General features: G+C 32.4%; 1 protein-coding gene across 1 annotated transcript; it reads left to right on the top strand.

Annotated features, from left to right (window-relative positions):
* The first annotated feature begins 7526 nt into the window (after positions 1-7526).
* On the top strand, positions 7527-27679 carry LOC140434773 (tRNA:m(4)X modification enzyme TRM13 homolog). Its single transcript, XM_072523275.1, has 3 exons — positions 7527-8392; positions 16609-16938; positions 27134-27679. The coding sequence occupies exons 1-3, from the start codon at positions 7894-7896 to the stop codon at positions 27634-27636; spliced, it is 1332 nt and encodes a 443-aa protein (XP_072379376.1). The 5' UTR covers positions 7527-7893; the 3' UTR covers positions 27637-27679.
* Positions 27680-27829: the final 150 nt, after the last annotated feature.

The following is a 27829-nucleotide window of genomic DNA, read 5'->3' on the forward strand; positions in this document are numbered from 1 at the left end:
AGTTTTGCGAGGAGCTAACAGATATCCCGGTCTGCCTTCGGATCCGTTAAGTCCTGGTAAAGGATGGTGCTACTATTAAAGAAGTAGGTTGCCTAAAGAAGGCTTATGGTAAATTTACGACGCCAAAGAGAAAAGTCTTGGAAAACTCATAAACACGCACTTTTCAGCCTCAACAATTCTGAATGATGTAAATAGGCCAACCAATATAGACCAAATCCCAACTAGGTCAAGTTCAATAGATTGGTAAATAGCCACAGCAATCACAAGACCAAGCACAATTAGATGGACTATAAATAAAACTATTGATACCACACATATGCAAGCTTAAAGATAAAAGTTAAAGTCATATACTTACTTGCCTAAGGTAGGTAAAGTATCAGACTTAACTTCAGACTTAGATAAATAAGAGACGAAGTGCTAAAAGATAATCCTCTAACCAATTGTCAATATGTATAACAACCTGGTAAATCTACGGACTCGGCATTGGATGATCTAAATATTCTTATCTCAAAGTCAATGTAGGACAAAAAAATAGCTGTGGCCGCTTTTTTAGATATTTAAGGGGCATTTAATAATTTTATCACCAACTCTTTGATAAAGACAATAAGTACACGAGGCATACCTGCGGTAATATGTAGTTGGATAAGGGCGTCCCTAGAGAATAGGATAGTAATATTCATTTTGGGTAAAGCAACCATTAAAGTAGAAGCAGGTGAAGGCTGTTCACATGGAGGAGTTCTATCTGTCACCTCTTCTTTGGGCAACCTTGGTAGATTATCTTCTCAAAAATCTGTACACAAAAGATTTTTACTGTCTAGGATACGCTAAGGATATGTGGTGCAGGTGGTGTCTGCGAGAATGCAAGCAGTCGTAAATCTAATTAAGAACTGGTGTAAATAAGAGAGACTGATAGTCAATGGCATTACAAGGTCTAAAACCAGAAGAACCAGGGATTTCGTTTGCCAAAGAAACAAAATATAATCGGTTCACTAATCCCATTTCGAACTGTCTAGTGAATTTAGTGATTTTTTTGCGAAATTAGTTACTTTTTGACAGACTAGAAGTGGCTGAAAATTACTATACAATCAAACACACGTGCTTATAGCCAATATTAATAGTAAACAATCGTAAATAAAATAGAAATTTACGAATTACCAACAATCAACATTTATTTATTTACAATAAGTGGATAACATCCTTTAATTTGACCCGGTCAAATGCATTCTTAAGGTCCACCAAACATAGATATGCCGGTTTGTTGTATTCTAATGATTTCTCTTGCACTTGCATCATTATAAATATAGGGTCGGTGCATGATCTTCCGGCCTAAACCCTTGTTATTCTTCTGCTAGAGTTATAATTTCATTCAGTTTATTTGTTGTCGCTTTGGTTATTAATTTTAGTGTTGTGTTTAATAAATTAACTCCTGTAATTTTCCAGGTCCGGTTTGTCTCCTTTTTTTTATTTTAACACTCAAATTAACCTCACGAATAATATCAACAATACAAATGAGCAAATTACTCTGCTCATTAGATAAACAATGACTCGCACCAGGAGATCTTGCTTACTCAGTTGCAGTTCACATATTAAGGCAGGTTAAATACAGTATCTTTATACTTACAATAATACGGTATATGTATTTGATGGATACGTTTTTATTAGGGTAAGAAATCAACATGTTTCTCATGTAAAAATTTTATTTAAAGGGTTTTCAAAAAAAGTGCTGGAAAGAAATGGTTTGTCAGATTTCTTGAAAAAAACACAAGGAATTATCATTAAGAATGTCAAAAGGAATATCCTATGCGTGTATTAAATCATTCACCAAAGAAAACGTTGCGGCATTTTTTTATTTATATGAGCTATTTTTAGAAAAAATAAAGTACAATCAAGCAAGGATTTTTAATAGTGATGAAACCGATCTCACCATTGTGCAACATAAACATCTGAGAAATGTGGAGAAAAGGGGAAAAAACAAATTGGAGCAATCACAGCCGAACGCGGTTCTTTCTTAACCACAGTTATGTGTTTTAACACAGCAGGCCAATATATACCACTCTTTTTAATTTTACTCCGAAAGAATATGAAAATGGAACTAATGAATAGCACTCCGCCTTTATCCAAGTATGCGTGTCATGTATCTGGCTGGATTCATCAAGAAAATTTTGTTGATTGGCTCCGCCATTATATTAGCATAATAAAGCCTAGCGCTGACGATCCAGTGGTTTTGATCCTTGATGGTCATTATTCCCATATAAAAAATTTGGAGGTAATAACTGTAACGTGAGAAAACCATATACACATAATTTGCCTTCCACCGCATTTAACACAGAATGCAACCATTAGATATAGTATTTATGTGACCGTTCAAAACTTATTACACGCAGATCACAAACTGGCTTAGATTTAATCTAGAACATGCTGTAGCAGGCTATCAAGTAGGGGAATTTTTTGGAAACGCTTATACAAAAGCAGCGACCATGGATAAAGCAATTAATGAGTTTAGGAAAACTCGTATGTTTCCCTCCAACAAAAACGTATTCAAAGAACGTGAGTTTGTCGCAGAAATGCAAAAAACTGTTGAAGAAAGAGTAGAAGAACAAATAGTTAATAAAGAAGCAGTGTAAGAGGAAACAGTCAATGAAGAAACAATAGAAGGAGAAACAGTAGAGGAAAAGAAGTTTTATAAAAATGTACCAGAAGAAAAAACCCCTTAAAAATAGGTTACTTCTGCAGATTTGTTGCCTGTTCCTGCAGCTTTTAAAATATCTTAAAAAAAAAGAGCACTCATTACAAAGATGAATTAGAGAGCAGTATGGAAAAATAAAATTACCTTTAATTTCTGGCGTTAAAACAAAGATAAATAATTCAAAAACAAATAAGCAAAAAAAACTCAACCTGCCCAATAAAAAAATAAATTGTCAGTGGCCAAAGAAAAACCAAATAAACGTAAACCAGTAGTTCTTCATTTTTAGAGTCGACCCCTGCACTAGATAATCAAGAAAACTTTAAAAAAGATGCCGTTTGTATTTTTCGCGAAACCTCATATTCTGAGGATGTTAGAGAGGAACAATGGCTGATGTGTCAGGGCTGTTTTAAATGGGTTCACGGAATGTTCTGGGTGTGAAACAGACCGGTTTATTTGTGCCTTTTCCTATGATAAATAGATTTATTGTGTATTATTCTTAGATAACTAGATTTTTAATTCTTTAAGAAAAAATACCTTTTTGTTAGATGTATTTTTATGTAATTTTCATAAATAAATAATTTTAATCCAAAAAACCAAAAATAATTGAATTTATTTTGAAATTTTACGTTGTAACTGGTATTCCATATTAGTATACCCTGTGCCTCTAATATGGGATAGTAAACCTTTTTTTTTAAATACTGCCCATTTCCTTTTGTATTTTTTTAAACTGTGTCTTTTTACTAAATGCTTAAAAAGTGTCCAAGAAAACCTAAAATTTAAAAAGAGTGGCTAAAATTAATTGCGTTATCTTTAAATAGTATTTTTTTAAAAGTACCCCATATTAGGCGACGTTCCTCTATCGGTAGTATCCTTAAGGCAAAGTAATTTTTTAGTTAAAGTTTGTAAAAGTTTGTAAAAGTTTGTAAAGTTTGTAAAAATAAAGCTCTTTAGTGTGGTTGTTTATTAAAATAAAGTTATTGGAATTTAATATTATTTCTGGAGAAAAAAGATGGTAGGTAAGTAATTTTATTATTTATATTTTAAACAAATATAAGAATTTTCAAGAAATTATGTTTGCTCCTAGCACCATTTACTAACGTATTATATAACAAACCATGATATACTCGGTTCGCTGTTGCCAGTCCGAACTGTCTAGTGAATTTAGTAATTATTTTTTTGCGAAGTTAGTTACTTTTTGACAGACTAAAAGTGGCTGGAAATTACTATACAACCAAGCACACGTAATCGTAGCCAATATTAATAGTAAACAAACTAAATAGTAAATAAAATAGAACTTTGCGAATTACCGACAATCAATATTTATTTATCTGCACCATATAATAAATAGTTATGTTAAATTATAACAACTAAAATATATTTTTTAAATATATACTACCCAAAATTTGATGGGTTTAGTACATACTTCCACTATTTAGACTAATTCTTCTTTTTTTAAAGAAAGAAGTCTGCAATAGTAGGATACTTGAGCTAATAATGCTGAGAAGTAGGAATTGTTGTGTTGTAGGTTTCCGACAATGAATCTGTCAAAATATGCCCGAGTTAAGCGAATGGAGTTTACTATAACTAACAAGATAGGATCTTCCCGTAGCACAAAATCGGTCGTGTTCGCGCATGCCGTCATTGGAGAGTAGAATTTGAATTATTGTTAAAGTTAAATGGGATTTTTATGCATTCTGTGATGAAATTATTTAATTAGCAAAATAATAATATTAAATAAAGGTTTAATAACTACAATAATCGTACACAAAAGGATATCTCCAAACTATTTAATAAAGATTATTTATTGTTACATACAAAAAACTAACATTACAAACGTGCAACTCTCCAATTACGTCACGACTTATGCGCAATATCTTATCTTCTTAATCATAGTATCATGTATACTCGGTTCGCTATTCCCAGTCCAAACTGTCTAGTGAATTTAGTAATTATTTTTTTGCGAAGTTAGTTAATTTTTGACAGACTAAAAGTGGCTGGAAATTACTATACAACCAAGCACACGTACTCATATCCAATATTAATAGTAAACAAACTAAATAGTAAGTAAAATAGAACTTTGCGAATTACCGACAATCAATATTTATTTATCTGCACCATATAATAAATAGTTATGTTAAATTATAACAACTAAAATATATTTTTTAAATATATACTACCCAAAATTTGATGGGTTTAGTACATACTTCCACTATTTAGAATAATTCTTCTTTTTTTAAAGAAAGAAGTCTGCAATAGTAGGATACTTGAGCTAATAATACTGGGAAGTAGGAATTGTTGTGTTGTAGGTTTCCGACAATGAATCTGTCAAAATATGCCCGAGCTAAGCGAATGGAGTTTAACAAACCATACTGACTTTGTTTACTTCTGTCAGACCTGTCAAATTTCTAACGAAACATTAAATAATGAATAATTTTTTTTTTACTAAAGACACAGAAGTGTAATTACATTAAAATCTGGTCAGTAAGACCAATTATCAATTTGTTTCTAACTTAAATTACTAATGAAATCTTAAAATTAGGTGTCTACTCACTAGTATCTTTCCTATTATTTCTAATAACTAGCTTTAAATTTAGCATGCATACTCGCACAACACTTTACTCTGCTTTTCATTCACTCATTATACCAGTTCAAAAGGCTTTGTTCTTTTGAGTCTTCTCTCTAGGTTCGTATTGTCGAGGAGCTGGATAGCCTCGACGTTTACATGATAATGGAGTCGTTGTTGATGGCTCCCTGCAAATTTCTTGATTATCTGATTGACGTCTTCCATCTTGAGGTCCCGGTGAAGGTCGTTGTTCCTAACGTACCAAGGCGCATCTACGATGTTCCTCAGCACTTTATTCTGGAATATCTGGATTACTTTGATGTTACTAGGCTTGGCACAGCCCCAGAGTTGGCAGCCATAGGTCCATATTGGTCTCAGTATTTGTTTATAGATTAGGAGTTTATTATTTATGGATAGAGAGGAATGTCTTCCCATTAACCAATACATTTTCTTGTAGCGGATGCCTAGTTCTTCTCTTTTCTTCTTCACGTGAGCTTTCCAGCGAAGTTTCGCATAAAGAGTGATCCCCAAGTACTTTGCTGATGCTGCAATAGGCACTTGGACATCATTTATTCTAATTGGAATATTATTAATTCTCTTATTGGTAAAATTTATATGGACTGATTTATTCTCATTCAGCTTAATTTTCCATTTTTTGGTCCATTCATGGATTTTATTTATTGAATTTTGTAGTTTTCTGTAGCTTCTTCGACGGTGTCACTTACCGCTAAGACAGCAGTGTCATCTGCAAAGGTAGCTATGGTGTCGTCTTCTAGTTCAGGTATATCACACGTGTATATTAGGTATAGGACTGGACCCAATACACTCCCTTGTGGAACACCTGCTTCAATATCCTTGAGATCAGTGTATGCATCTTCTTGTTTAACTCTAAAATGTCTGTTCGCTAGATATGATTGTAATATATTTGAATATTGTTTAGGCATGAATGATTTAAATTTATGTATCAAACCCTTATGCCAGACTTTATCAAACGCCTGTGCCACATCTAGGAAGGTTGCAGAACAGACTTTTCTTTTCTCTAATGATCTTTCAATTATAGCAGTTATTCTATGCACCTGGTCAATTGTCGAATGCTTATTTCTAAATCCATATTGATAATCTGGAATTATTTTCTTTTCTTCAATTATTGGTAGGATTCTTCGCAGGAGGAGTTTTTCAAACACCTTGGACATCACAGGTAGGAGTGATATTGGTCTATATGATGTCACTTCATTGGGGGGTTTCCCAGGCTTTGGTATCATGATCACCTCAGCTATCTTCCATAAATCTGGAATATATTGTAGTCTAAAGGCAGCATTTATTAAATTTGTTAATTTTACGATAGCTTTTCTTGGTAGATTTTTTAGCAGTCTTCCGGTAATGAGGTCATAACCTGATGCTTTATTTGGGTCGATTTGTTCTTTAATTAACTCAGCTACTTCTTTTGGGGAAGTTGGCTTGATATTCTCATCTATTTGCTTTGGTTCAGGCCAATTCTGGTCATCGTCTTGGTCATCTTGCAACTTAAATGTGTTCTCTAGATGAGTGGCAAATCTCTCTGCCTTCTGCTGATTATTTCTGGCCCAACTACCTTCTTCCAGTTTTATTGGAGGAGAATGTAATATTGGCCTTTTAATTCTTTTTGTAGCTTTCCAAAGCGAGTACTATGTGATGCTGTCGTTTGTTAACTCTTCCAGATAAGATTTAATAGATTCATTCTTAATTTTCTGTATTTCTCTTTTAAGTTGTTGGCTGGCATTATTTAGGTTAGTTTTGTCTCGAGGGGCTCTCGTTTGCTACCATTTTCTTCTTAGTTTTCTTTTTTCTTTTATTAATACACGAATTTCTTTAGGGCAGTTATAATGAATAATAAAATATAAATAAATATCATTTGATAGTAAATTTAATTATTATATAAAGTAAATAAGATGTTTATAAAACAACGCGGTACAGTAAACTAGCGCGAAGCTTCATACTATGTTTTCTATATTTTTAAAATTTCAATAATATTTTTAAAATTAGATGAAGTCATTTTATTATGAAAGTATTATCAAAGAATATAGACGCTTATACGTATATATTCTTTGATAATACTAATACTTCGATTCTTAACGTACGATCAACCTTTGCCGACGTTCAAAAATAACAGTAAAAGATTCTTCTATATGCGTCTATTCTTTGATTTTACACGCCAGAGAGAGAAGCTTGAAGCTTCGCTTCAAAAGGTTTTTAGTGTTGCAGCATTTCTTAGAACAATATGTGCTGCAATACTAAAAAAGTGTGCTGACGGATGCACGAGTATAAGAGAAGAGAAGAGTAATCAAAGAAGAAGTTAGTTTTGATCATTAAAAGAAGATTTGTTTGTGAAGTGAAACGCAAAATGTAACATAACCATAAATTATAGTGAAGACTGAGGACATGACCATCATCAAAGAATATAGAATAATACACAAATAAGATATTATAGCAAGATATTCTAAACTCCTCTTTTGATGAGGCATGTTATTTGTTTAGAAACAGTATAAAATATTTTAAAATGTTGATGTAGGTATACTAGAGATGGTAAATAATTGTAGGAAACAGAAATTACTGATTAAACACTGAAGGACTAACTAACAATCTGTTGAGTTAATAAAAATTAAATATGGATTGCAGTATAAATGTTGACAGTATTCCACAAACGGATGCACTTCCTCATCCTCCAAAACGAAAGAAAAAATGTGAGGCTACTGTTCCTGAAAATGATAATAATAATTGCCATTGCAGTTTTTTTGTTCTGCGTAAGAAACGTTATTGTAAAATGACCGTTAAAGAAGGAGAAGCATATTGCGGTGAACATAAAAAGATTAGTTCAGATGTACCTGAAACTGAAGTTACCAAAGACTCTCCAACACGAATTATTTGCCCATTAGATGGAAAGCATACATGTTACGCACATAATTTAAAAAAACATTTAAAAATATGCAATGCTAGGCCAAAACCAACAGCACCCTACATTTCAAAGGGTATTAATAATTGTGGCAGTGATGAAGCAGATATGGATAATTCATACAATTTATTGTCTACATTTTCTGAAGCTGATATAGTTAAAACTATTGCTAAAGTGAATGGAATTTATCAGGAATTAATAAAAGAGAAAATCAGTAAGTATTCATATACTTAAAATATTAATCAAACAAGTGAGTTCAGATAATGGTGTGAGACATAAAACGAGAAGTTTTCTGTTTCTTGTAGTTGAAGGTTGGTTCAAAACACAATTGTAAAAGGAAAATAATTACTGCTTAAGAATAACATTTTATTTCATATAAATTGGATATTTGATGTAAAGTGGTAAACATCACATTTCAGAAAGCAACTTGACCTACACAAACAAGTTTCAAAATATTTACTTTGTAGATCTTTTCCATATGATTGGCTTATTAGTATATGTAGAATTGTAATTATCATAATAAAAAAATAGAAATAGAAAACATATAAGTAGCTTTAAAATTCTGTTTAGTTTAAATAATAAAATCTAACTTTATTTGGTAATGCTGAATTATTTCATATTAACATAATTATAGTATTCAAAGTTCAATTTAAATTATACTTAGTACCAAGTAATTTCAAAAGGCATTAATCATAAAACTAAAACTAACAGTAGATTATAACTGATATAAACAAGATTAGTTCCTATGTTGTAACAGGTGGTTAGGCCAACGGTCTTTTGAGTGCATACTAAACTTAATAAAGATCTTCATTTTTTTATTAATATATTCATAAAAACTTGCATTAAAGTTGATTGGTATTCTTTACTAGGGCACATTGGTGCTCACATAGACACTCAGATGTTCAAATAGACACTGGGGTTAAAATAATGCAACAGGTTGAAATTTGTCAAAATTTATTTATCTGTTTACGGGCAAACCATTTTACAAAATAAGTACAAAACCTACAATTTACAAGTTAAGGATTTAAAACAACAAAAATTTATAAGCTAAATTATATAAAACAATAAAAATGTTAGACAAATATAAGTAAATATAAAAAGGAAACACAACTAAGTATATAGCTGATAATAATATATCATCATCATCAATGGCGCTACAACTCTTCGTGAGTCTTTGCCGTGTTTACTGCCTTCCATGTTTGTCGGTCTTGTGCCAGTAATTCCCATTGTCGCACTTCCATTTTTTTTTTTAATAATGATAATATTATGATGGGTAAAATCGAAGGACGCAGAGGAATTGGTAGAAAGCCTCTTGGTTGAAGAATATCAGGGAGTGGACAGGAATGAGGAAAGCTGAGCAACTCTTTAGAATAGCTCAAGACAGAGACAGTTTCGCCTTGTTAATCGCCAACGTCAAGGGGACTTGATATGGCACGTTAAGAAGAAGAAGAATAATATTGATAATAATATATGCCAAGTGATATTTGACATGGTCCTGAATTTATTTAAACTGTGTGAGAAATCAAGTTCCTAAAATTAATTTGCAGTTTTTTTATTTTAGGATTACTGAAGTAATAAGCATAATTTGTTCTACAGATTGGTACAGTAAATGGAACCAAGTGTCTTATCTGGAAGTTGGGAACTGCGAAATTAATGTTGGCTAACATGTCAGGACAGCAAATTTTTGAGTTAACTAATTTAAATAATAAAATCAATTTGTGCTGTATCCAATGGCTTACATATTTAGCATCTTTAAAATTATCATCATAATGTAAATACCAGCCAATTTTTAACACAATAAATCAGAATTTATGTTGCTCATTCTGAATTCTGTTACTATAAATCTGACAGTAGGGAGACCACACTGAAGAGCCATATTCTAGATGAAATCTAACCAACATACAATGTAGTATCTTTAATGGTTTGATGCACGATACATACACAATGGTATGCTAAATATAGAACCATAATTCGGTTCAATGCCCGCATTACGTCACATGTGAGAAACTCTGCGAGATTTGCCATTTTAATCCATTAGTAAATGTGTTGTTTAGATCTTTGGTTACAACTTTCTAGTATTATTATAAAGTAAATATTACATTTTTAATATATTTAATTGTGTTATTGTGATAGTGTTGTGGTAGAAATAATTGACAATGCCTAGTTGTGCCGTAGCTAAATATATAAATTATAATCAGTGTACAAATGGTACAGATATAAAATACCTACATTTTCCCAAGAAAGATGAACTTAGAAAGTAGTGGATAATCGCATGCCGGAGACAATACATTTAAGAAATGCTAAGTTTTCCTTTAAAAAATGATTTTTGAAAGACTCCTCAAAAACAAATAGTACCTATATTTTTTTATGCAAAATGAAACATATATTTTTGAAGCTATGCTTCTTCCGGAAGTTTATTGAAATGTTTAATTTACTTTATCAACTTATTTTCTTCATAATCTGTTTCTTCTGTTTACCTTCATATTTTTAACTACTTCTTCTTCTGCTGCTTTAGGGATGCATTGAGCTGCACTGATCACAATGAAAGTGTGTTATTTGTATACAGGCATAAGTAAACTATAAACTGTTTCTTCTTCTTCAATTTCTTTTATTCTTTTGTTTTTTCATTATTTTCCTTCCTCTTCATCTTTTTGTATTATTTATTGTCAAATAATAATTTCATTTCATTTTATTTATTTTTAGCAATATTATTTTTATTCTCATCCCTCAATACAATATATCCTCATTTTTATATTCAGTGCCAGCATAACTTCTGTCGGCAGTCCGTCGACTACCACATTTAATTTTTTTTAAATTGTCTATTATTCAGTACTTCAAATTTTTTGCAGCAACGATTTGCTCAATACATTTTGATAAAATGTGTTTTGAAATAACCATGAGGCAAAGTCTTACCAGTTATTGTCCAAAGAATGCTCGTCTCTTAAAAACTGATGCTATACCAACATTAAATTTACCTAGCAGTTTATTTAATACTTCACAAAAGAGAAAATTTGAAGAAGGAACTTTAAGAGTTATTGTAAAAAGAAGCCGTAGAGAACAGGTGGAAGGTATCATAAATACAGGGGCCAGTACTTCACACCCATTAGAGATCCAGACCATTACTAAAGAGTCCGAACTGCCAACCATATCAACCACTCAGTAAGTGTAAAGTAAATTGAAAATTTTAATATTGACGTAATTTTTAAGTAAATTTACATGAGTTTCAAATAAAAGACATATTTTACTTTCAGAACAGATGAAACTGAACACACATATATATGTTGTACAGAATTGTTTAAACTCAAAGACAAATTAACGGTACTTAAAACTCGAAACAAACAGCTTTTAAAAGAAATTGAACAAATAAAATCTACCACTGCCCAAAAATATACAAATCTCTTAAAAAAACTGTTGACGCCGGGTCAAATTAGAATTTTGTTAAAACCAAACCATAGTATGAGGATTTGGTGGTCCACAGAAGACATTGCTTCAGCAATTTCCCTGCGAAGTGTCAGCCCAAAAGCTTATAGATATTTAAGGGCCAATAATTATCCATTACCAGGTATTTCAACATTAAAAACTTGGGCTATCAATTTTGAAGTCAATGACAGATGAAATATTTATATCAAACAAAATGAACATCGATAAAAAGTACAAGCAAGTAATAGGACCGCATAAAGCTTGTTAGACAGTTATGGTTCATGGATTAGTTTCAAATTCGAAACAACCTTTGTACTACAAATTTGATCAACTGATGTCAAAAAAAATTATTGAAATTATTTTTGAGCTTTATGGGGCAAATTTCATTGTGGAATCAACTTGAAGTTGGACATAACAAAAATTGCTACTTTGTTCATTCATCTAATGACAAGTTAAAAGTTTTTGTTTTTGCTGATGTGCCCCATGTAATTAAACTTGCAAGGAATCATTTAATAGACCAAGGATTCGTCATTGATAACAAAAAGATAAATATTGATTACTTTATGCAAACATAACATAACATATGCTCATAAATTAACCCAGCAACTTTTGAATATTAAAGGATTCATGCGTCAACATGTACGCCCAGCAGTGCAAGTTTTATCTAACTCCGTAGCAAAAGCCATGCAGAACTGTAGGGAGAAGGGTATTATGCCAAAAGATAGCCTTTGGAAAGAAACCTCCAATATGGTCCAACTGTTCAACAATTGGTTTGCTTTATTTAATTCCCGTTCTAAATTTACCCACAATTGCACTGGAAGGAATGATTTTGGTACAGGCATTCAAACTCAAAAAATCTACTGAATGAACTGATGATATTCATTCAAACAATGAGAGTAGGCAGTCACAAAGAATTAATTCCTTTTCAAAAAGGAATTTTGCTGTCAAGTCAATCATTATCAGAAATTACTGATTATCTAGAAAGAAAATGTCAGTTGGAGTATATACTAACTTCCAGGCTCAATCAAGATGTCCTTGAAAAATTGTTATCGTATATTTGAGGGATGGGAGGCAGTAATGATCACCCTTCGCCTCTGGACTTCAAATACCGACTTCTATGGTATATTTTGGGAAAACATTCGGCAGCCATATTTACAGAGAACCGAGCTACCATAGAATCTAACGAGGCTTGTTTGTTGGACATATTCGAGGATTCTCAAAGTTTGAGTGATAAGTCAAATGTTGAAACATCAGAAATATGTTTAACTCCGAAATGTTAGCAAACCTAACCAAATTTGAAGAACCGTTCTTTTGTTCAACATGTTATTTCCAAGAAATTATAGATGATGAAGCAGAACAGTTGTTGCAAAATTTTGAAATAAAAGAAACAGTAAGCCAGGAATCACTAAAATATATAGCAGGCTTCATGGCATTTAAATAAAAAAACAATTACTCTCTAGGAACATGTAAATGTATAGAAAAAAAAAATGCACGTGATTGGATAGATGCTCTTTCTCGAGGTACTCTCGTGCAACCCAATCATGAGTGATGGGAAGTAGCATTGAAACTCGGGTCTCAGTTTCAAAAAATGCATGGCAATTCTTTATCTAAAGAGGTAAACATTTTTCACAAATTAGCTGAAAACACAATGACCAAAATACAAAATGCCACTGTTCTTTATAAGGTTGTCCTGTGTTTTGCCAGAACTAGAACTTATATAAGACTGAGGGATCTGAATAGGAAAATAAGTTTCAAAAATGTTCAAAGAAACTTGGAGAAAAAGATGACAAAATTTACTAATTTTAGAAAGTAGACCTACAACTTTTATCCATGCCGTCTTCTAAACATATATCTCATCTTTTATATTAGTATTTTATTTTTATAAAGCACTAAAAGCAGTCCCAGTATAATATGGAGATTAGTATTAGAGAAGTAGTTAGAAAAACTACAAGAAAGAAATTTTAAAATAAGGTAACTTAATGGTGCAAGAATGAAGTCCACCAAACGACGTTCAACTTATGGGGTCACAATATAAAAATATGGTAGAGAATAATTAATAAGCGGATAGGAGAAGAAAAATAAATATCTGAAAATAAGTTTTTAGTTTTTTCAAGGCCTATCCACAATTTTCATTATGAGGCAGCTGATACAAAAATACAGAAATAAATGAACAAACTTTCATGTGGTATTGATTGATCTTGAGAAAGCATATGGTAGAGTTTCCCGAAAGGTTTAGTGGTGTTGCTGTGAAATATAGGTATTATGGAGTGACAACTAGTATTAGGACAGGTGTAGGAAAGGCAGATAAATTTCATGTTAGAGTAAAACTGCGTCAGTACTCAGTCCTAAGCCCGTATTTATTCTCATTAGTGTTGGAACACATCACTGGTAAAATGCAAGAAGACATTCCTTGATGTATAATCAATAATGACCATGTAGTTTTAAAATATATAGAGAAAGCTAATTCAGGAAACCGACGCCGCATAGGAATAAAAACAAGTATGTATTATATTTTGTATTAAGTTTTTTAATATTATAGTGTATTATTAGAAGGACATGTTATATTTGCTCTTATATTTTATTGTATTACATTTATTTAATGAAATATTAATCTTTTTCCTAGGTTTGAAAGTCATTAGAATATCTTAGTAATTTAATAGGTCAGTTGGACCTAATTAATCTTGTCAATTAATTCAAGACATTCAATAATAGGTATATAAGATCAAACTGACCATAAAACGCGTTTTAAAACCTCATTTTTGATATAAAAATGTAAGAATATTTATTATAGTATGTAAGAAAAAATATAGCATGTACAAAAAATATAAGAATATTATGTTAGAATATACATTAGTGGAAAAACAATAATTTTTATATTAATATTAGCATTTGTCATTTGAATATATAATTTATTAACTAATCGATATTGAACAAATCCTTAAAAATAGCTACTAATATTTGTAAAATTCGTTTTATATCCTACCCAAAAATTAGCTATTATAATTTTAAATAACTGAAAGTTCTACCTTCAACTACACTAACACCATTAGACGCAGTAGAGTTTTACCTCGCACATGACGTCACGCCAAGCGACAGAGATGTCAATATGTGCATCGGCATACCGTGTGTAAGTGTATCGTGGTTGGATGGATATAAAATCAGAAGTAACCCTTTTGATATATCCGAGAATCCTTGGTTAATGATGTTCTTAAAGTGCTCATAAAAAGTTAGCGAGGTATCTAGCCATATTCCAAGATCTTTGATTACAGTTTATGATAAAAGATCGGAAGTATTAATACAGTAATCATATACTTAGTAAAGGGTTATTAGTTCGATTAAATCACATGGCATGCCAATTAAAAAAAAATTTCCAATAAAATCCTTTATAAAAAGGTATATAAAAAACCCCGTCGGGCTATGTTAAAAAGACAAAACGTTTTCGGAATAAGTATTCCATCATCAGTGTCAATGACAATTACTTGTGTTCAGTTCCATACCATTATTGATGCACCAACTTTGAAGTTTAGTCTAGTCATCTCATAATTGTTCAGCATCTTCATATGAACTTACTACTGAAAATACCTTTAAATCATCGACAAATAATGATGAAAACTTTCAACTACATCATTAATAAATTAAAGGCCCCAAGTGGGATCACTGTGGTACGCTAGATGTTATAGAAATTTCATTAGACTTAATACTGTTAAAATATACAATTTGTTTTATTTTTTATTGGTAATATAATCTGCAAAACATTTTAATAACGATCCAGTGTTACCAAAATTTTCGAGTTTACTTAATAGGAGCTCATGATTAGCTCTATCAACTGCTTTTGATAAATCTGTATAAATAGCAGGCGGCCTGTATCCATCGCTTATGTTAAACGAACAAAATATCGAAGGTTGATTTCTGTAGATCTGCCACTGCAAAATCCATATTATTGAGAAGTTATTCTGTGCCTAAAGAATAATAATATATGTTCTATTAATAGTGCTTAAAACAGTTTGAGAATAGTGTTTAATATAGATACAAGAGGATAGTTCTTTATGTCAACCTTATTTCTGTTTTTATAAATCGGTGTTATATAACTCAATTTCTAGTAACTTGGGAATTGACCTGATGTACTGATGATAATGACTAATAATCATTGAATATATAATATAAGAGACAAGCTAATACAAAACTATAGTATTTCAATAAGTTAAGAGGTACTGCATTAAGACCTGGACCTTTCAGAATAGTTAGATGTTCATAGACTTCAGAGATGCTATCAGAATAATTAGAAACATTCTGATCACTACCAGCTATTTGATGTTGAGTTACATTAACGTTGTGGTAGACAGACAAAAAGTGGGATGCAAACAGATTGGCAGTTTCAGATAAAGAATTGGACTTAGCATTATCAAGGAACATTTTAGATGTGATTGAGTATGACATCACTTTATGTAGAGACTTCCCCAACAGCAACTCATTCCACAAAACTGCATCCAAGCAATCATTAATGACCTTAAAGTTTGCATTTTTAAAATCTTAATAATATGGTTCAAGGATATTTTTGTTAGTAATTTTAAATTTTATGGAAGTTACAAGCGGAGGGTATCTTTGAGGTGTATTCATTGTATTTTTAGCTAAGTTTTAATATTTTTTTGCACAACTGTACACAAAATGACTAACTTTAACTTGTACTTACAGTCTTTTGTTAAATGCTTGCATTTTTGTCATCATACAGGGTTAATATTGGAATAAGATTAGAATAAAAAATACAGTCCAAGTTTTGACTAATTTTAAGCCATTGTGTTTTTTTTACACTAGACTATCTTCATTATGTGAAAATAGTTTAAAAGTTCTCTTCTGAAGAAATGGTTGTATAGTGAAACATGCCAAATTTACAATATTCTGCTGAAATTAAAACAACGTTGTGTTTATTATTAAAGATGAATTTCCATCAAATAACTACCAATTTTATAAATGATTATAGTCAAACTTTATTAACTTTTATTAATATTTTAGCTGAAAAACAATTAAAAAACAATTTGCTAGAAGAAGAAATGTCCAAACCTGACTATGGTCCTAAAACCAAAAAACACTTACAGCAAGTATCATCAATTCTTGGTTTGATTAAAGAATACGGAATGATGAAACCAGAAACCTGCTATATTGAATTTGGGGCTGGTAGGGGACAGTTGAGCTTTTGGCTTGCTAAGATGATAGAAGATGATGACACTTCAAAAATTTTGCTTGTTGAGAGAGCTTCACCAAAACACAAAAAGGATAATAAATTAGCAAAAACATCAGATAAAGTGTGTAGGATAAGAGCAGATATTTCAGATATAGTTTTAGGTAAACATTTTAATCTACTTCAAACTAAAGATATATCATAGTTTATAACTTTACATAATTTAATATTATAAAAGTTCAATTACACATAAATCTAAACTCCCAAATTTCATGTTTCTTTATATCCACTTTATTGATTAATAACTTTCTTTGCTTTAAAGCCTTTGCAGAGTTTTCTGATTACATTTCTATAAATTTCTCTTAATTTCAGTCTCCTTAACAAACAACAAATTTTCATATTTTCGTTTACCCACCTCTCCTCCAGGAACTCTACAGTCAGCAATGCTGACCATATTTGTGTTTTGCTTTTTCAAGTAAGAGCGAAGGTTTGTTATAACTTTTTTAATCATAAACAGTGTTTGAAAATACAATGTTTTTATATGCAAAATAATTATTGTTGCCAACATTGGGTCATTTAGAATTTTTTTTTTTATTTTTTTGTTATGACACAATCTTTAACAATCAAAACACAAATAAAGTTCTATAAGCTAATTTGCTGGCTGCGGAGCAAGGGGCTCCTGTTGGCGTGGTGAGGTCTTCTCCAGTGACAAGACCACTTTAACCGGTTTTTAAGTCAGCTGGCCAGTTCCTTTTGAGTCTCCTATTGGCTTGGTGTTCTAGCAGAGGTTGAAGTAAGGGGTTACTATGCGATTCCAATGCTTCATGGTGCTTCGTGATGTATTTAGTGATTATATCCTGTACGAACTGGATTCTTAGGTCTTCATGAAGTGTTAGGTTTGACACATGCCAAGGTGCATCAGCTATCGTTCGGAGTATTTTTGATTGGCATCTTTAAATTATGGCTGTTTTGACTTACTCGCACATCCTCAGAGTTGGATTCCATACGTCCAGATAGGTTTTATGACGGTTTTGTATACAAGGATTTTGTTTTCAAGGCTCAGTTTCGATTTCCTGCCTACTAAGCAGTTTAGATCTTTCATTCTTAGGTCAATTTGTTTCCGCTTCTTAAGAATATGTTCTTTCCAGGTGAGTTTTGAGTCAAGATGTATTCCTAGGTATTTAGTGCTAGAGGATTGGGGAAGTTGGATATTGTTAAGTGAAACTGGGTGACACGGGTCTCTTCTCAAGGTAAAAGTCACTTGGACTGATTTTGTTTCATTCATTTTAATTCTCCACTTGTAAGACCATGTCTCGATTTCATTCAGTTGTACCTGTAGAATGTTAGATGCTATAATTGGATTTTCGTCGGCTGCAAGGATGACAGCATCATCTGCAAACGTGCCAGTGATGGTTTCATTAGTGGAGGGTAGATCTGCTGTTAAATCTAGACGTTAAATCTAGACACAATGCGACTCATAATGCAAGGAAAAATAGATGGCAGAAGAAGCATCGGAAGAAGACGAATTTCATGGCTTAATAACCTGAGAGAATGGTTTGGATGCAGCTCAAATCAACTATTTAGAGCTACGGCCTCAAAAATTAAAATAGCTATGATGATTGCCAACCTCCGTAGCGGAGATGGCACCTGAAGAAGAAGAAGAAGATCTGCTGTGTATAGCACATATAATATTGGTCCAAGAACGCTGCCCTGTGGAACACCAGATTTTATAGGAAAATTATTGGAATTACTTTCATTCACTTTTGTTCGGAATTCTCTCCCACTCAGACAGGATTTTAACAGTTTCAGATACGTGATAGGTAAATATTTGTTGATTTTGAAAATCAGGCCTGTGTGCCAAACCTTATCAAAGGCTTGACTAACATCTAGAAAAGCAGCTGTGCAGTAGTGTTTGCTTTCCATTGCAGAATTTATGGTGTGTACTATTCTATGAACCTGCTGTATTGTCGAGTGTTTTTTTCGAAAGCCAAATTGGTGGTTGGGTATCCATTCCTCCGTATTGGGGTCTGAGTTAATTTTTTGTAACAGTAACCTTTCAAGTATTTTGGATACGACTGGTAGTAGGCTTATTGGCCTATATGATGAAACCTCGTTTGGATTTTTTCCTGATTTTGGGATTAGTATTATTTCAGCGGTTTTCTTCTAGAAGTAACTACCAGATTCCTTTATCTGGTAGTTCCTTCATCATTTTGGGTGTTATTTTGTCCAGCCCAGGAGCTTTTCTAATGTTTAAATATTGGATTTCTTGTTGAACTTCATTTTTGGTTAGTGGTCTGATTACTGGTATGTTCTCTGGAATGTTATTTATGTCCCTTTCAATTTCAATATCTGGAGCGTCGTTGTTGGGAGTAAATACTTGAGCTAGGTACTCGGCAAATAGCGTTGTTTTTTGTTCATCACTTCTGGCCCAATGTAGTGTTGGTCCCTGTTCGTTTCTAATTGGAGGTACCGGAGTCTTGGGTTTTTTTGGAGTTTTTGATCGGTTTCCATATTGAGTTATCGTACCGGTTTAGATTTGTTATGTAGTTTGTAAATGACAGTTCTTGTGCCTCTTTAATTTTGGATTTTAGTTGATTGCTTAGCCTGTTTAATGTAGTCTTGTCTGCTGGGGCATGGGTTTGGTGCCATTTGGTCCTAGCTTTCCTTTTTTGATCTAACAACTTTTTAATTTCAGCTGGGATGTATTAGGCTTTGCTACCTGTATTGTTCGCAGATGTAGCATTTTGTACAGCCTCTATAAGAGTGTTGTTTAAAGCGTTAATGTTTCGTCTATCTCTCTTGTTGTTTTGAGGCTTACTTGTAGACTAATATCTTCCTCTAATTTGCTGCGGTATTTTTCCCAGTTAGTTCTCCCAGTGTGTAGCCTTGGTGTGGCCGTTTTGTAGACTATAAAGCTGCTGATGGTTGCTATAATTGGGGAGTGGTCAGATGAGAGATCATAGTTCGGCATGACCTCCATGTAACTAGGAGAGATGCCCTGAGTAATAAATAGATCCAGCAGATCAGGTGTTTTATTTGGATCCGTTGACCAATATGTAGGAGAGCCTGTTGACAAGGGTGGTAGTTGTTTTCATGTATTAAGCTAGTTCTCTGCCTTTAGTTGTTGTGACACGAGATCCAAATAATATATGTTTGCTGTTGAAGTCTCTTCCTGCAATAAATTTATGTCCTAGAGTTTCGAAGAATTTTTTGAAGTCTTCTTTCTTTAAGTTGTATCGGGGTGGACAGTAGACTACTGCGACTGTTAGTTCGTAAGACCTCATACTGACTTTGATAACTGTAGCTTGCAAGCAGTTTCAGCATACTTTGGTAGTTCTGCATGTTTAATAGTATTTTTTATCAGAATAGCTGATCCAGCGTGGGCTGTATTGTCTGGGTGGTTTGAGGAATAGGTTGTGTAGTGAGATATCTTAAAGTAAGTTTGACTTGTGAAATGACTTTCACTTATTAACAGAATGTCAATTTCGTTGTGTAGTAGAAATAACTTAACCTCATTTTTGTGCTTCGGAAGTCCATTGGCATTCCACTCTGCTATTTTAATGAAGCTATTGAATTTTAGATATAAACGTTGTCAGCATGTTTAGGACCATGCTGTTTTGTTGTAGTAATTGTTTCAACGTGTTTTTGAATTCCTCTAAGAATTTGTTCATCATGTCATTAATGTTTGATTGTTGTTCGGTACCATTTCTTACTGCATTAGCATAGCTGCCTTGCGATTGTTTTGGGTAATGGGTTAGAGGCACTGATGTTGCTGTACGCATTGTAGGTCTAGTTGTTGTATTGTTAGCGTTTTGTTGAATATTCATACGATTGTTGGCATTTTTTGGCTTGAGTAAGTTATGATAGAATTGGCATCCTTTGTAGTTGGCTGGATGGGCACCATCACATAAAGCACACCTAGCAGGGGTATCTTTACTTTTTTTGCAGGCTGACGTATTGTGTTGCTCAAAAAGGGATCACCCTCATGCATTGGGTGATCCCTTTTATTATTTTTGGAGGTTTCACTTGTATAGCTCTATTTTGAAGATTTGTCAGTTTCTAAATGTCTTTGTTGTTTTCTGCTGGTTCTAAGTCGACGAAGAATATATTTAAAGGTTGTTTCGTTGTTCTACTTATGCAATTCATCGCATTTCTAACCTTATGAACATTTTTTGCTAATTCAGTTTTTATTTCATCGATGTCTGTCGTATGGTGTAGGTGTTTGGTGACTATTCTATAGGCACGCTCTTCTTTAGGTTGATAAGTATGGTGTACTACATTTTTGTCCCTCATGTTTTTTATTATTTTTCTATATGTGTCTGGTGTATCGCAACTTATCTTTACCGTGTTGTCTGCTAAGGATTGTGTGATGTATTATGTGTTTTCTGCTATTAGATCTATTGTTTTATCATTTCATTGTATTTAATTACTCCGTAGATGTATATTGGAGGTGGTTTTGATGTTTTATTTGCGTTTTCGTCAGTTTTAGTGAATTCTTCTTCCTCTTGGTCTGGGAGTGTTACTATATTTGTTATTTGTTACTGTCTCTGATGGTAACATCTACTTTTCTTCTTTTCAAGGTTTTTTTGACTACTTGCCAAGGATTTTACAGTGACCCAATTTAGGAATGTTGTGTTTACTGTAAACACAAATTTCTTACTTAGAATAAGAAATCTAAAGACCATTTGATAATAACCTTTATAAATAATAACAAATAGTGGTATCAAATTTTTGATTTTCAGTATATATCTGCATATTATACTGTTTTAAACAGAATATGATTCAAACTTAATAAGTGTAAATCAACAGTAAAGTATAGATTAAAAAAAAAGTGTGGCACTTGGAGAGTGTCGATAGAAGTGAATACGTCTTACTATATGTAGTTTTATGAAATTTTATGTCTGCTTATAACTAAATTTTTAACATTTTTCATAATAACACGGCTTATTTAAGTTTTTTGAAATTTAAAAAATCTTTTTTCTAAAATTTCAAAAAAAATTTGGTTTAATGTTTTAGTAAATTTTAAAATTTGTTAAATATAATACCTATACAATTCATACATTATACGAGTACATCATATACATTTTCAGTATTATCTTGTATTTATAATTAATTAGTTCATTTTGATTATTATTATATTCTAAAAAGGATCGTGAATAATGGGAGGTTATATTAATTAATTTTTATTAAAAACTTTCCATTTCTATAAACAACTATAAAATTTCTAAAATAAACTTTTTGTTTAATTTTATTTAATTTTATTCAGTTTTATTTAATTTTATTGTCTTATTAATTTTTTTTAATTTTTATAATTTTTTGTGGCTGAGTACCTGATTTGGCATGTGAGATAATTTCAACATCTTGTCTTTTAACATAGGGAATTATATATTAAAATATGCACTTTCTACGGCTATGAAAAGCGCAGAAAAGTAATTGTTTCTGGAATAATTTTTATTTATGTTTACCACAAGAGTATTAAGGGCATCTCGGGAACCAATACATGTTTTTAAAAATAATTGATTTTGACAGGCTAATTTATTATTAGTTGTCCACGATTCTAATCTAACTTTGATAATTCCTTATTAAGTCTTCAAAACACAAAATATCAAAGAGATTGGCCTATATGATTGTACGAAGTTGCGATCTTATCTGGATTAAAGATTAGTATGACAATAACAGTTCTTAGTATATCAATTTCTGCATCTTTAATTGATATATTAGTCATTAAAAAATTCCTGCAGTGCTGCCAACTATGTAAATATTTTTTAGCATTTGAAAACTAAAGCTTTGAAATTATTATTTTTTTTTTTCAAATTTATGACAGAAGATAATTCAAATAAAGTTTTAATATATCTAAAAAAATTCAAGGGCTGTAGGTATATACTTAATAAACACCTGTATTTACTTAAGGCATTCAGAATATATTATAGAGGACCTTTTAAAAGCTTACAATATAAGAATAATGTGATATAACTGGGAATAACTTTAAATAAAAATCTAAATACTGGAACACCTATATAAATAACTGCACAATGAAAGCAAAAATGTTTATTGTTTTTAGTGGTTTCTGGTAGGGCAGCAATTTAGAGATAAATAGATAGTTTTAGGGAGTGGTCAGATCACATTTGAACATTGGTTCTATATTTACTGAAAGTCTTTCAAAAAAGGCATGACAAGACAAAACAATGATTAACGGTAGTTATGAAGTCAAAAACTGGTTCTGGCGACAATAAACTCAAGAGCCGACAAACAACCACCAAAGTGATAACCAAAACTAGTACAATATCTCACCATCCCCTGATAATGTGGTTACAATTTGCAAATGGACCACATTGTCAATGCCGGAAAAGATGAAAATGGACACTTACCTGCTAGAGGCATGTAACGTGATAGGGCCATATAATGAGTCACTTGTAAATATAGAAGATAGTCTGCAAAGACTGGTCCACAGATTTAACAAAAGAATTTAATATGATAATCTCAGCTCAGAAAACTAAAACAATAGTAGTCATCAAAGAACCAACCAGATGTAAAATAGAAATTGATGGCATCAGTATTAAACAAGTAATGAAAATAAAATGCCTGCGAATTACACTGTCTAGCTATGGTCACCTGGACAAAGAAGTGAGGGATCAAGTACAAAAAGCAAATAGACTGGCAGGATGCCTTAATAATACTATATGGCGAAACAGACACATTAATACTGAGATGAAATCAAGAATTTATAAAGCCAGGGTAAGACCAATAATGAGCTATGCCTCAGAAACAAGACCCGACACAGCCACAACGCAAAGGCTACGGGAAACGGCAGAGATGAGAGTACTGAGAAGAATTACAGGAAATACGCTGAGAGATCGAAAGAGAAGTGAAGACGCTAGAAGAAAATGTAACGTACAATATACAAATGAATGGACACAAAATAAACCCATAATCAGAATGGAGGAGACCCGTGTAGTCAAAATAACAAGAGATAAATCACCAATTGACAGAAGAAGTATCGGACGACCGCGCAAATGATGGATTGACAATCTTCCATAGAGGTATTAATCCGCCAATGAACAAGCAGAATTGATTATAAAGAGGAAGAAGAAGATTATGATATTCAAACAAAAAAATGACAACCATATATCGGGAATTTACAAAACACAGTATCATTATCATTCAATTAAAAAAAAAAACAGAAAAATACAATTACATATTTTCTTTACATTTAATCCACAATTATTATTATACAGCCATACATATCAATTTGTCAAAATATAACGAAAAACGGAATATAGAGTTTGTACTTACCTTATCTAAAAATCTTTCTGTAAACTGCCTGATAGTATTAACATATATGCTCAGCAAAAAATTACAATCCATTATTTGTTCTTGTTGTGTCTATCATATTTCCTGAATCAAAACATCCAGTTTGTTGGAACCCTCTTTATGCCATCAGTTCACTGTGTTAGATTCTTCCATGCCTGAAATCTTATATGTCACTACATTATGTGTTTAGTCGATCTAGTGTCAGTCATTCTCAGCTATATCAGCTATCCTTCGTTATGTCCATTATATGACATTACGGTCTTATAATTATCACAAATATAAACATTCGTGTACCTATTAACTTTAAATTTAATTGTTTCTAAATGTGAAGGATTGCGCTATATACGAAAGGGTCGACATGATACTTTGCATTGGAGAATGTTTGGAAAATTGTCTCTTGGCTTCTTAAGTATATACTCAAAAGTATACTGATAGAAAACACCCAAAAAAGGAAGTTTTTGAGAGATTGCTCAATACATTCCGTAGTACTGGTTACAGTACACAAAAGAAATACACCCATAACATTAACGAATAATAAAGGTCATGCACTATCCCTAGAAGACGAAGTAATGGAGGAATGGGAAAACTACATTAAAGCATTATTTAAGGATGATCGAGGATCACTACCTAACTTAAGTGCAAATACAGGACCATCAATCTTAAAAGCTGAAGTGGAAAAAGCCATACACCAAGCCAAAAACAACAAAGCCAGTGGACCAGATCAAATATACAGCGAATGGCTAAAATTACTCTCAAATGACAATATAAAAGAACTCACTGTACTTTTCTATCAAATATATGATACCAGTGAAATTCCATCGGACTGGTTAAAATCGATCTTTATTCCTCTACCTAAGAAACCAAACGTTAAGAAATGTAGCGATTGTAGACTCATTAGTTTAATGAGCCATGCCGTTAAAATACTGTTGCATATTCTTCTAAACCGAATTAACAACAAGTGCGAAGAAATAATTAGTCAAGAGCAGTTCGGGTTCCGGAGATGCCTTGGAACAAGAGAAGCACTATTTTCTATGCAAACACTCCTTCAACGATGTTGGGAGGTAAGAAGACCCGTATATATGTGCTTCATTGATTTTGAAAAGGCATTTGATCGCGTTCAGCATACCAGACTAATTACCGCCTTACAGAGCATCCAACTAGATGAGAAAGACATCAAACTTATTGCCAAACTTTACTGGAACCAAACAGCCATTATTAATACCAACAACAGAGAATCAAAGCCAATCAGTATTGAACGAGGCGTAAGACAGGACTGTGTACTGTCTCCCACCCTCTTTAACGTGTATTCTGAGAATCTATTTAGGGAAGCTTTAAAAGATCAAAAAGGAATTATCATAGGAGGAGAAATAATTAACAGTATACGGTACGCCGACGATACTGTGATTCTAGCTGAAAACATCGACGATCTGCAGGAGCTAATCAATAGAGTTGACATGGAATGCACAAATTGGGGACTGTCGATAAATATCGATAAAACTGAATACATGGTGACCAATAAAGTGGATATCGGCGCAACCCAACTGATATTAAACCAACAACCGCTGCAGAGAGTTCAGAGATTCAAATACCTTGGATGTTGGATTACCCAAAATCTGGATCCATCCTTCGAAATTCGATGTAGAATTGAACAGGCAAGAAACTCATTTCAAAAATCCAAGCCTCTATTATCCAATAACCTATTAAATTTGGAAATCCGTAAAAAGTTTACAAGATGTTACGTGTGGTCTGTACTTTTGTATGGATGTGAAACTTGGACTTTAAACGCCGATATCATGAATAAAATCGAGGCGTTTGAGATGTGGTTGTATTGAAGGATACTAAAAATTCCAGGGACTAGCAGAACCAGAAACGAAGAAGTTCTTCGAAGAATGGGACATCAACGAACTCTATTAAATGTTATTAAGAGGCGTAAACTAGAATATCTTGGACATATAATCAGAGGACCAAGATATGAGTTCCTTCGGCTAATTCTCAACGGTAAAATGGAAAAAGTAAAAAGGAAAGAAATGGATAGGACGGAAGAAACTCTCTTGGTTGAGGAATTTGCGGCAGTGGACAGGTTTGACAGCGGACCAATTGCTACACGTAGCGCAAGACCGAGATCAGTATAACAATATTATAAGCATGGTAGTCGCCGACCTTCCGTAGCGATATGGCACTGTAAGAAGAAGAAGGTAATATTGCATACGAAAAGATAAATAAAAATAAACAATTTAGTGGTGACGTCAACAAACTTGATGTCGTACTTTTTGTTACGGAAAACCCAAAAACTAGAAAAATTTCGGGTGAATTAGAAATCAGTCAAACGAGTGTACGTACGTAGAATACTTAAGACAAACCAATATATCCGTATTACACTCAATTATGAAGAACAGGATTATGATAAACGTTAAAATTTTTGTTTATGGACTTATCAAGTTAAGGAATATCGTGATTTTTTTTAAATGTATTGCTTACGGACGAATCTACTTTTCACAATAATGGTCTAGTCAATAGATATAATTGTCATTATGATACAGTAAACAAACATTTATTTCGTACTGTTGATCGTTAACACCAATGGAGTGTTAACGTTTGGGGCGGCATTGGGCGAGTACGTTATCGGCACGTATTTTTTTGACGGAAATCTCAATTGAATATATATTTTTTTAAATTTCTTATAACAAGATTTTTGGATCCTTGAAAACCTTCCACTTAGTCGGCATAACTCAGAACACTATACTTGGGTATAGGAAACCCGTATGAAACTATACCATATTTTTAGCAGACAATTAGAAAATGCAATAAAATATAGGGTATCCTATAAGAAAAAATATAACTTTGAAACGACGAAATTTATTGTGACACCCTATATATTTAAAAATAATTTTAAAATGTAGCTTTTATCATCTTACAAACCATTAATGTAAAAAAAATCTTTTACTTTTTCGTTGTAATCTTCCGTCCCGTTAGTGGTGAATATGCTAGTTACGTTATACCTCTACCCAATAAGCTATACTCAATTATACGTATATTTTACTGTTTTAGATAAAGTTGATGTCATAACCAACAGTTCCAATATAATCGGTGTTACTAAGCATCTTTGTGGAGAAGCTACAGATCTAGCTGTAAGAAGTTTAGGCAACATAAAAGAAAATAACTGGAAAGTTGGTGGCTGTATTTTAACATTTTGTTGTCATCATCGATGTCGATGGGTACCATATACCGGTAAAGACTTTTTCAAAGAAAACAATTTGGGAAAAACTGATTTCGATATAATGTGTGGCATGGCTAGCTGGGCAACCTGTGGAACAGGTTTGAGTAGAGAACTAAGGAAGCATGTGTCAGAAACAGATCTCAAACCGAATGAAAGAGATGTTATTATGGGATTAACCCGACAGGAGAAAGAAGAAGTGGGGAGAAAGAGTAAAAATATTTTAAATTGGGGACGTTTGCATTTTTTAGAAAAGCTTAATTTTAAATGTTATTTGCATCATTATGTAGATCAAACTGTTACTTTAGAGAATGTATGTATTGTTGCTATGAGATGATTTATTGACAATCAGATATTACAAAAATTAAAATAAAAAATATGTTTAATGTTTTTTTACTTCTTTCAATTATTTTACTTAAATCCTTTCTTCCATGTATTGTAGATATGCTTCATATATCCACTTAACCCTTTAACGGTCACACAAAATTTGTTCTCCGCAAACGCTTTCTGGCTAAATATGTAACCACATA

Source organism: Diabrotica undecimpunctata, chromosome 2 (assembly GCF_040954645.1).
Source record: "Diabrotica undecimpunctata isolate CICGRU chromosome 2, icDiaUnde3, whole genome shotgun sequence".
NCBI classification, from domain to species: Eukaryota; Metazoa; Arthropoda; class Insecta; order Coleoptera; family Chrysomelidae; genus Diabrotica; species Diabrotica undecimpunctata.

Coding starts and splice junctions, on each gene's coding strand:
- LOC140434773 (XM_072523275.1), top strand. CDS start 7,894: ATGGATTGCAGTATAAATGTTGACAGTATTCCACAAACGGATGCACTT. Junction 8,393..16,608: donor ATTAATAAAAGAGAAAATCA/GTAAGTATTCAT, acceptor TTAATATTTTAG/CTGAAAAACAATTAAAAAAC. Junction 16,939..27,133: donor TATTTCAGATATAGTTTTAG/GTAAACATTTTA, acceptor TTACTGTTTTAG/ATAAAGTTGATGTCATAACC.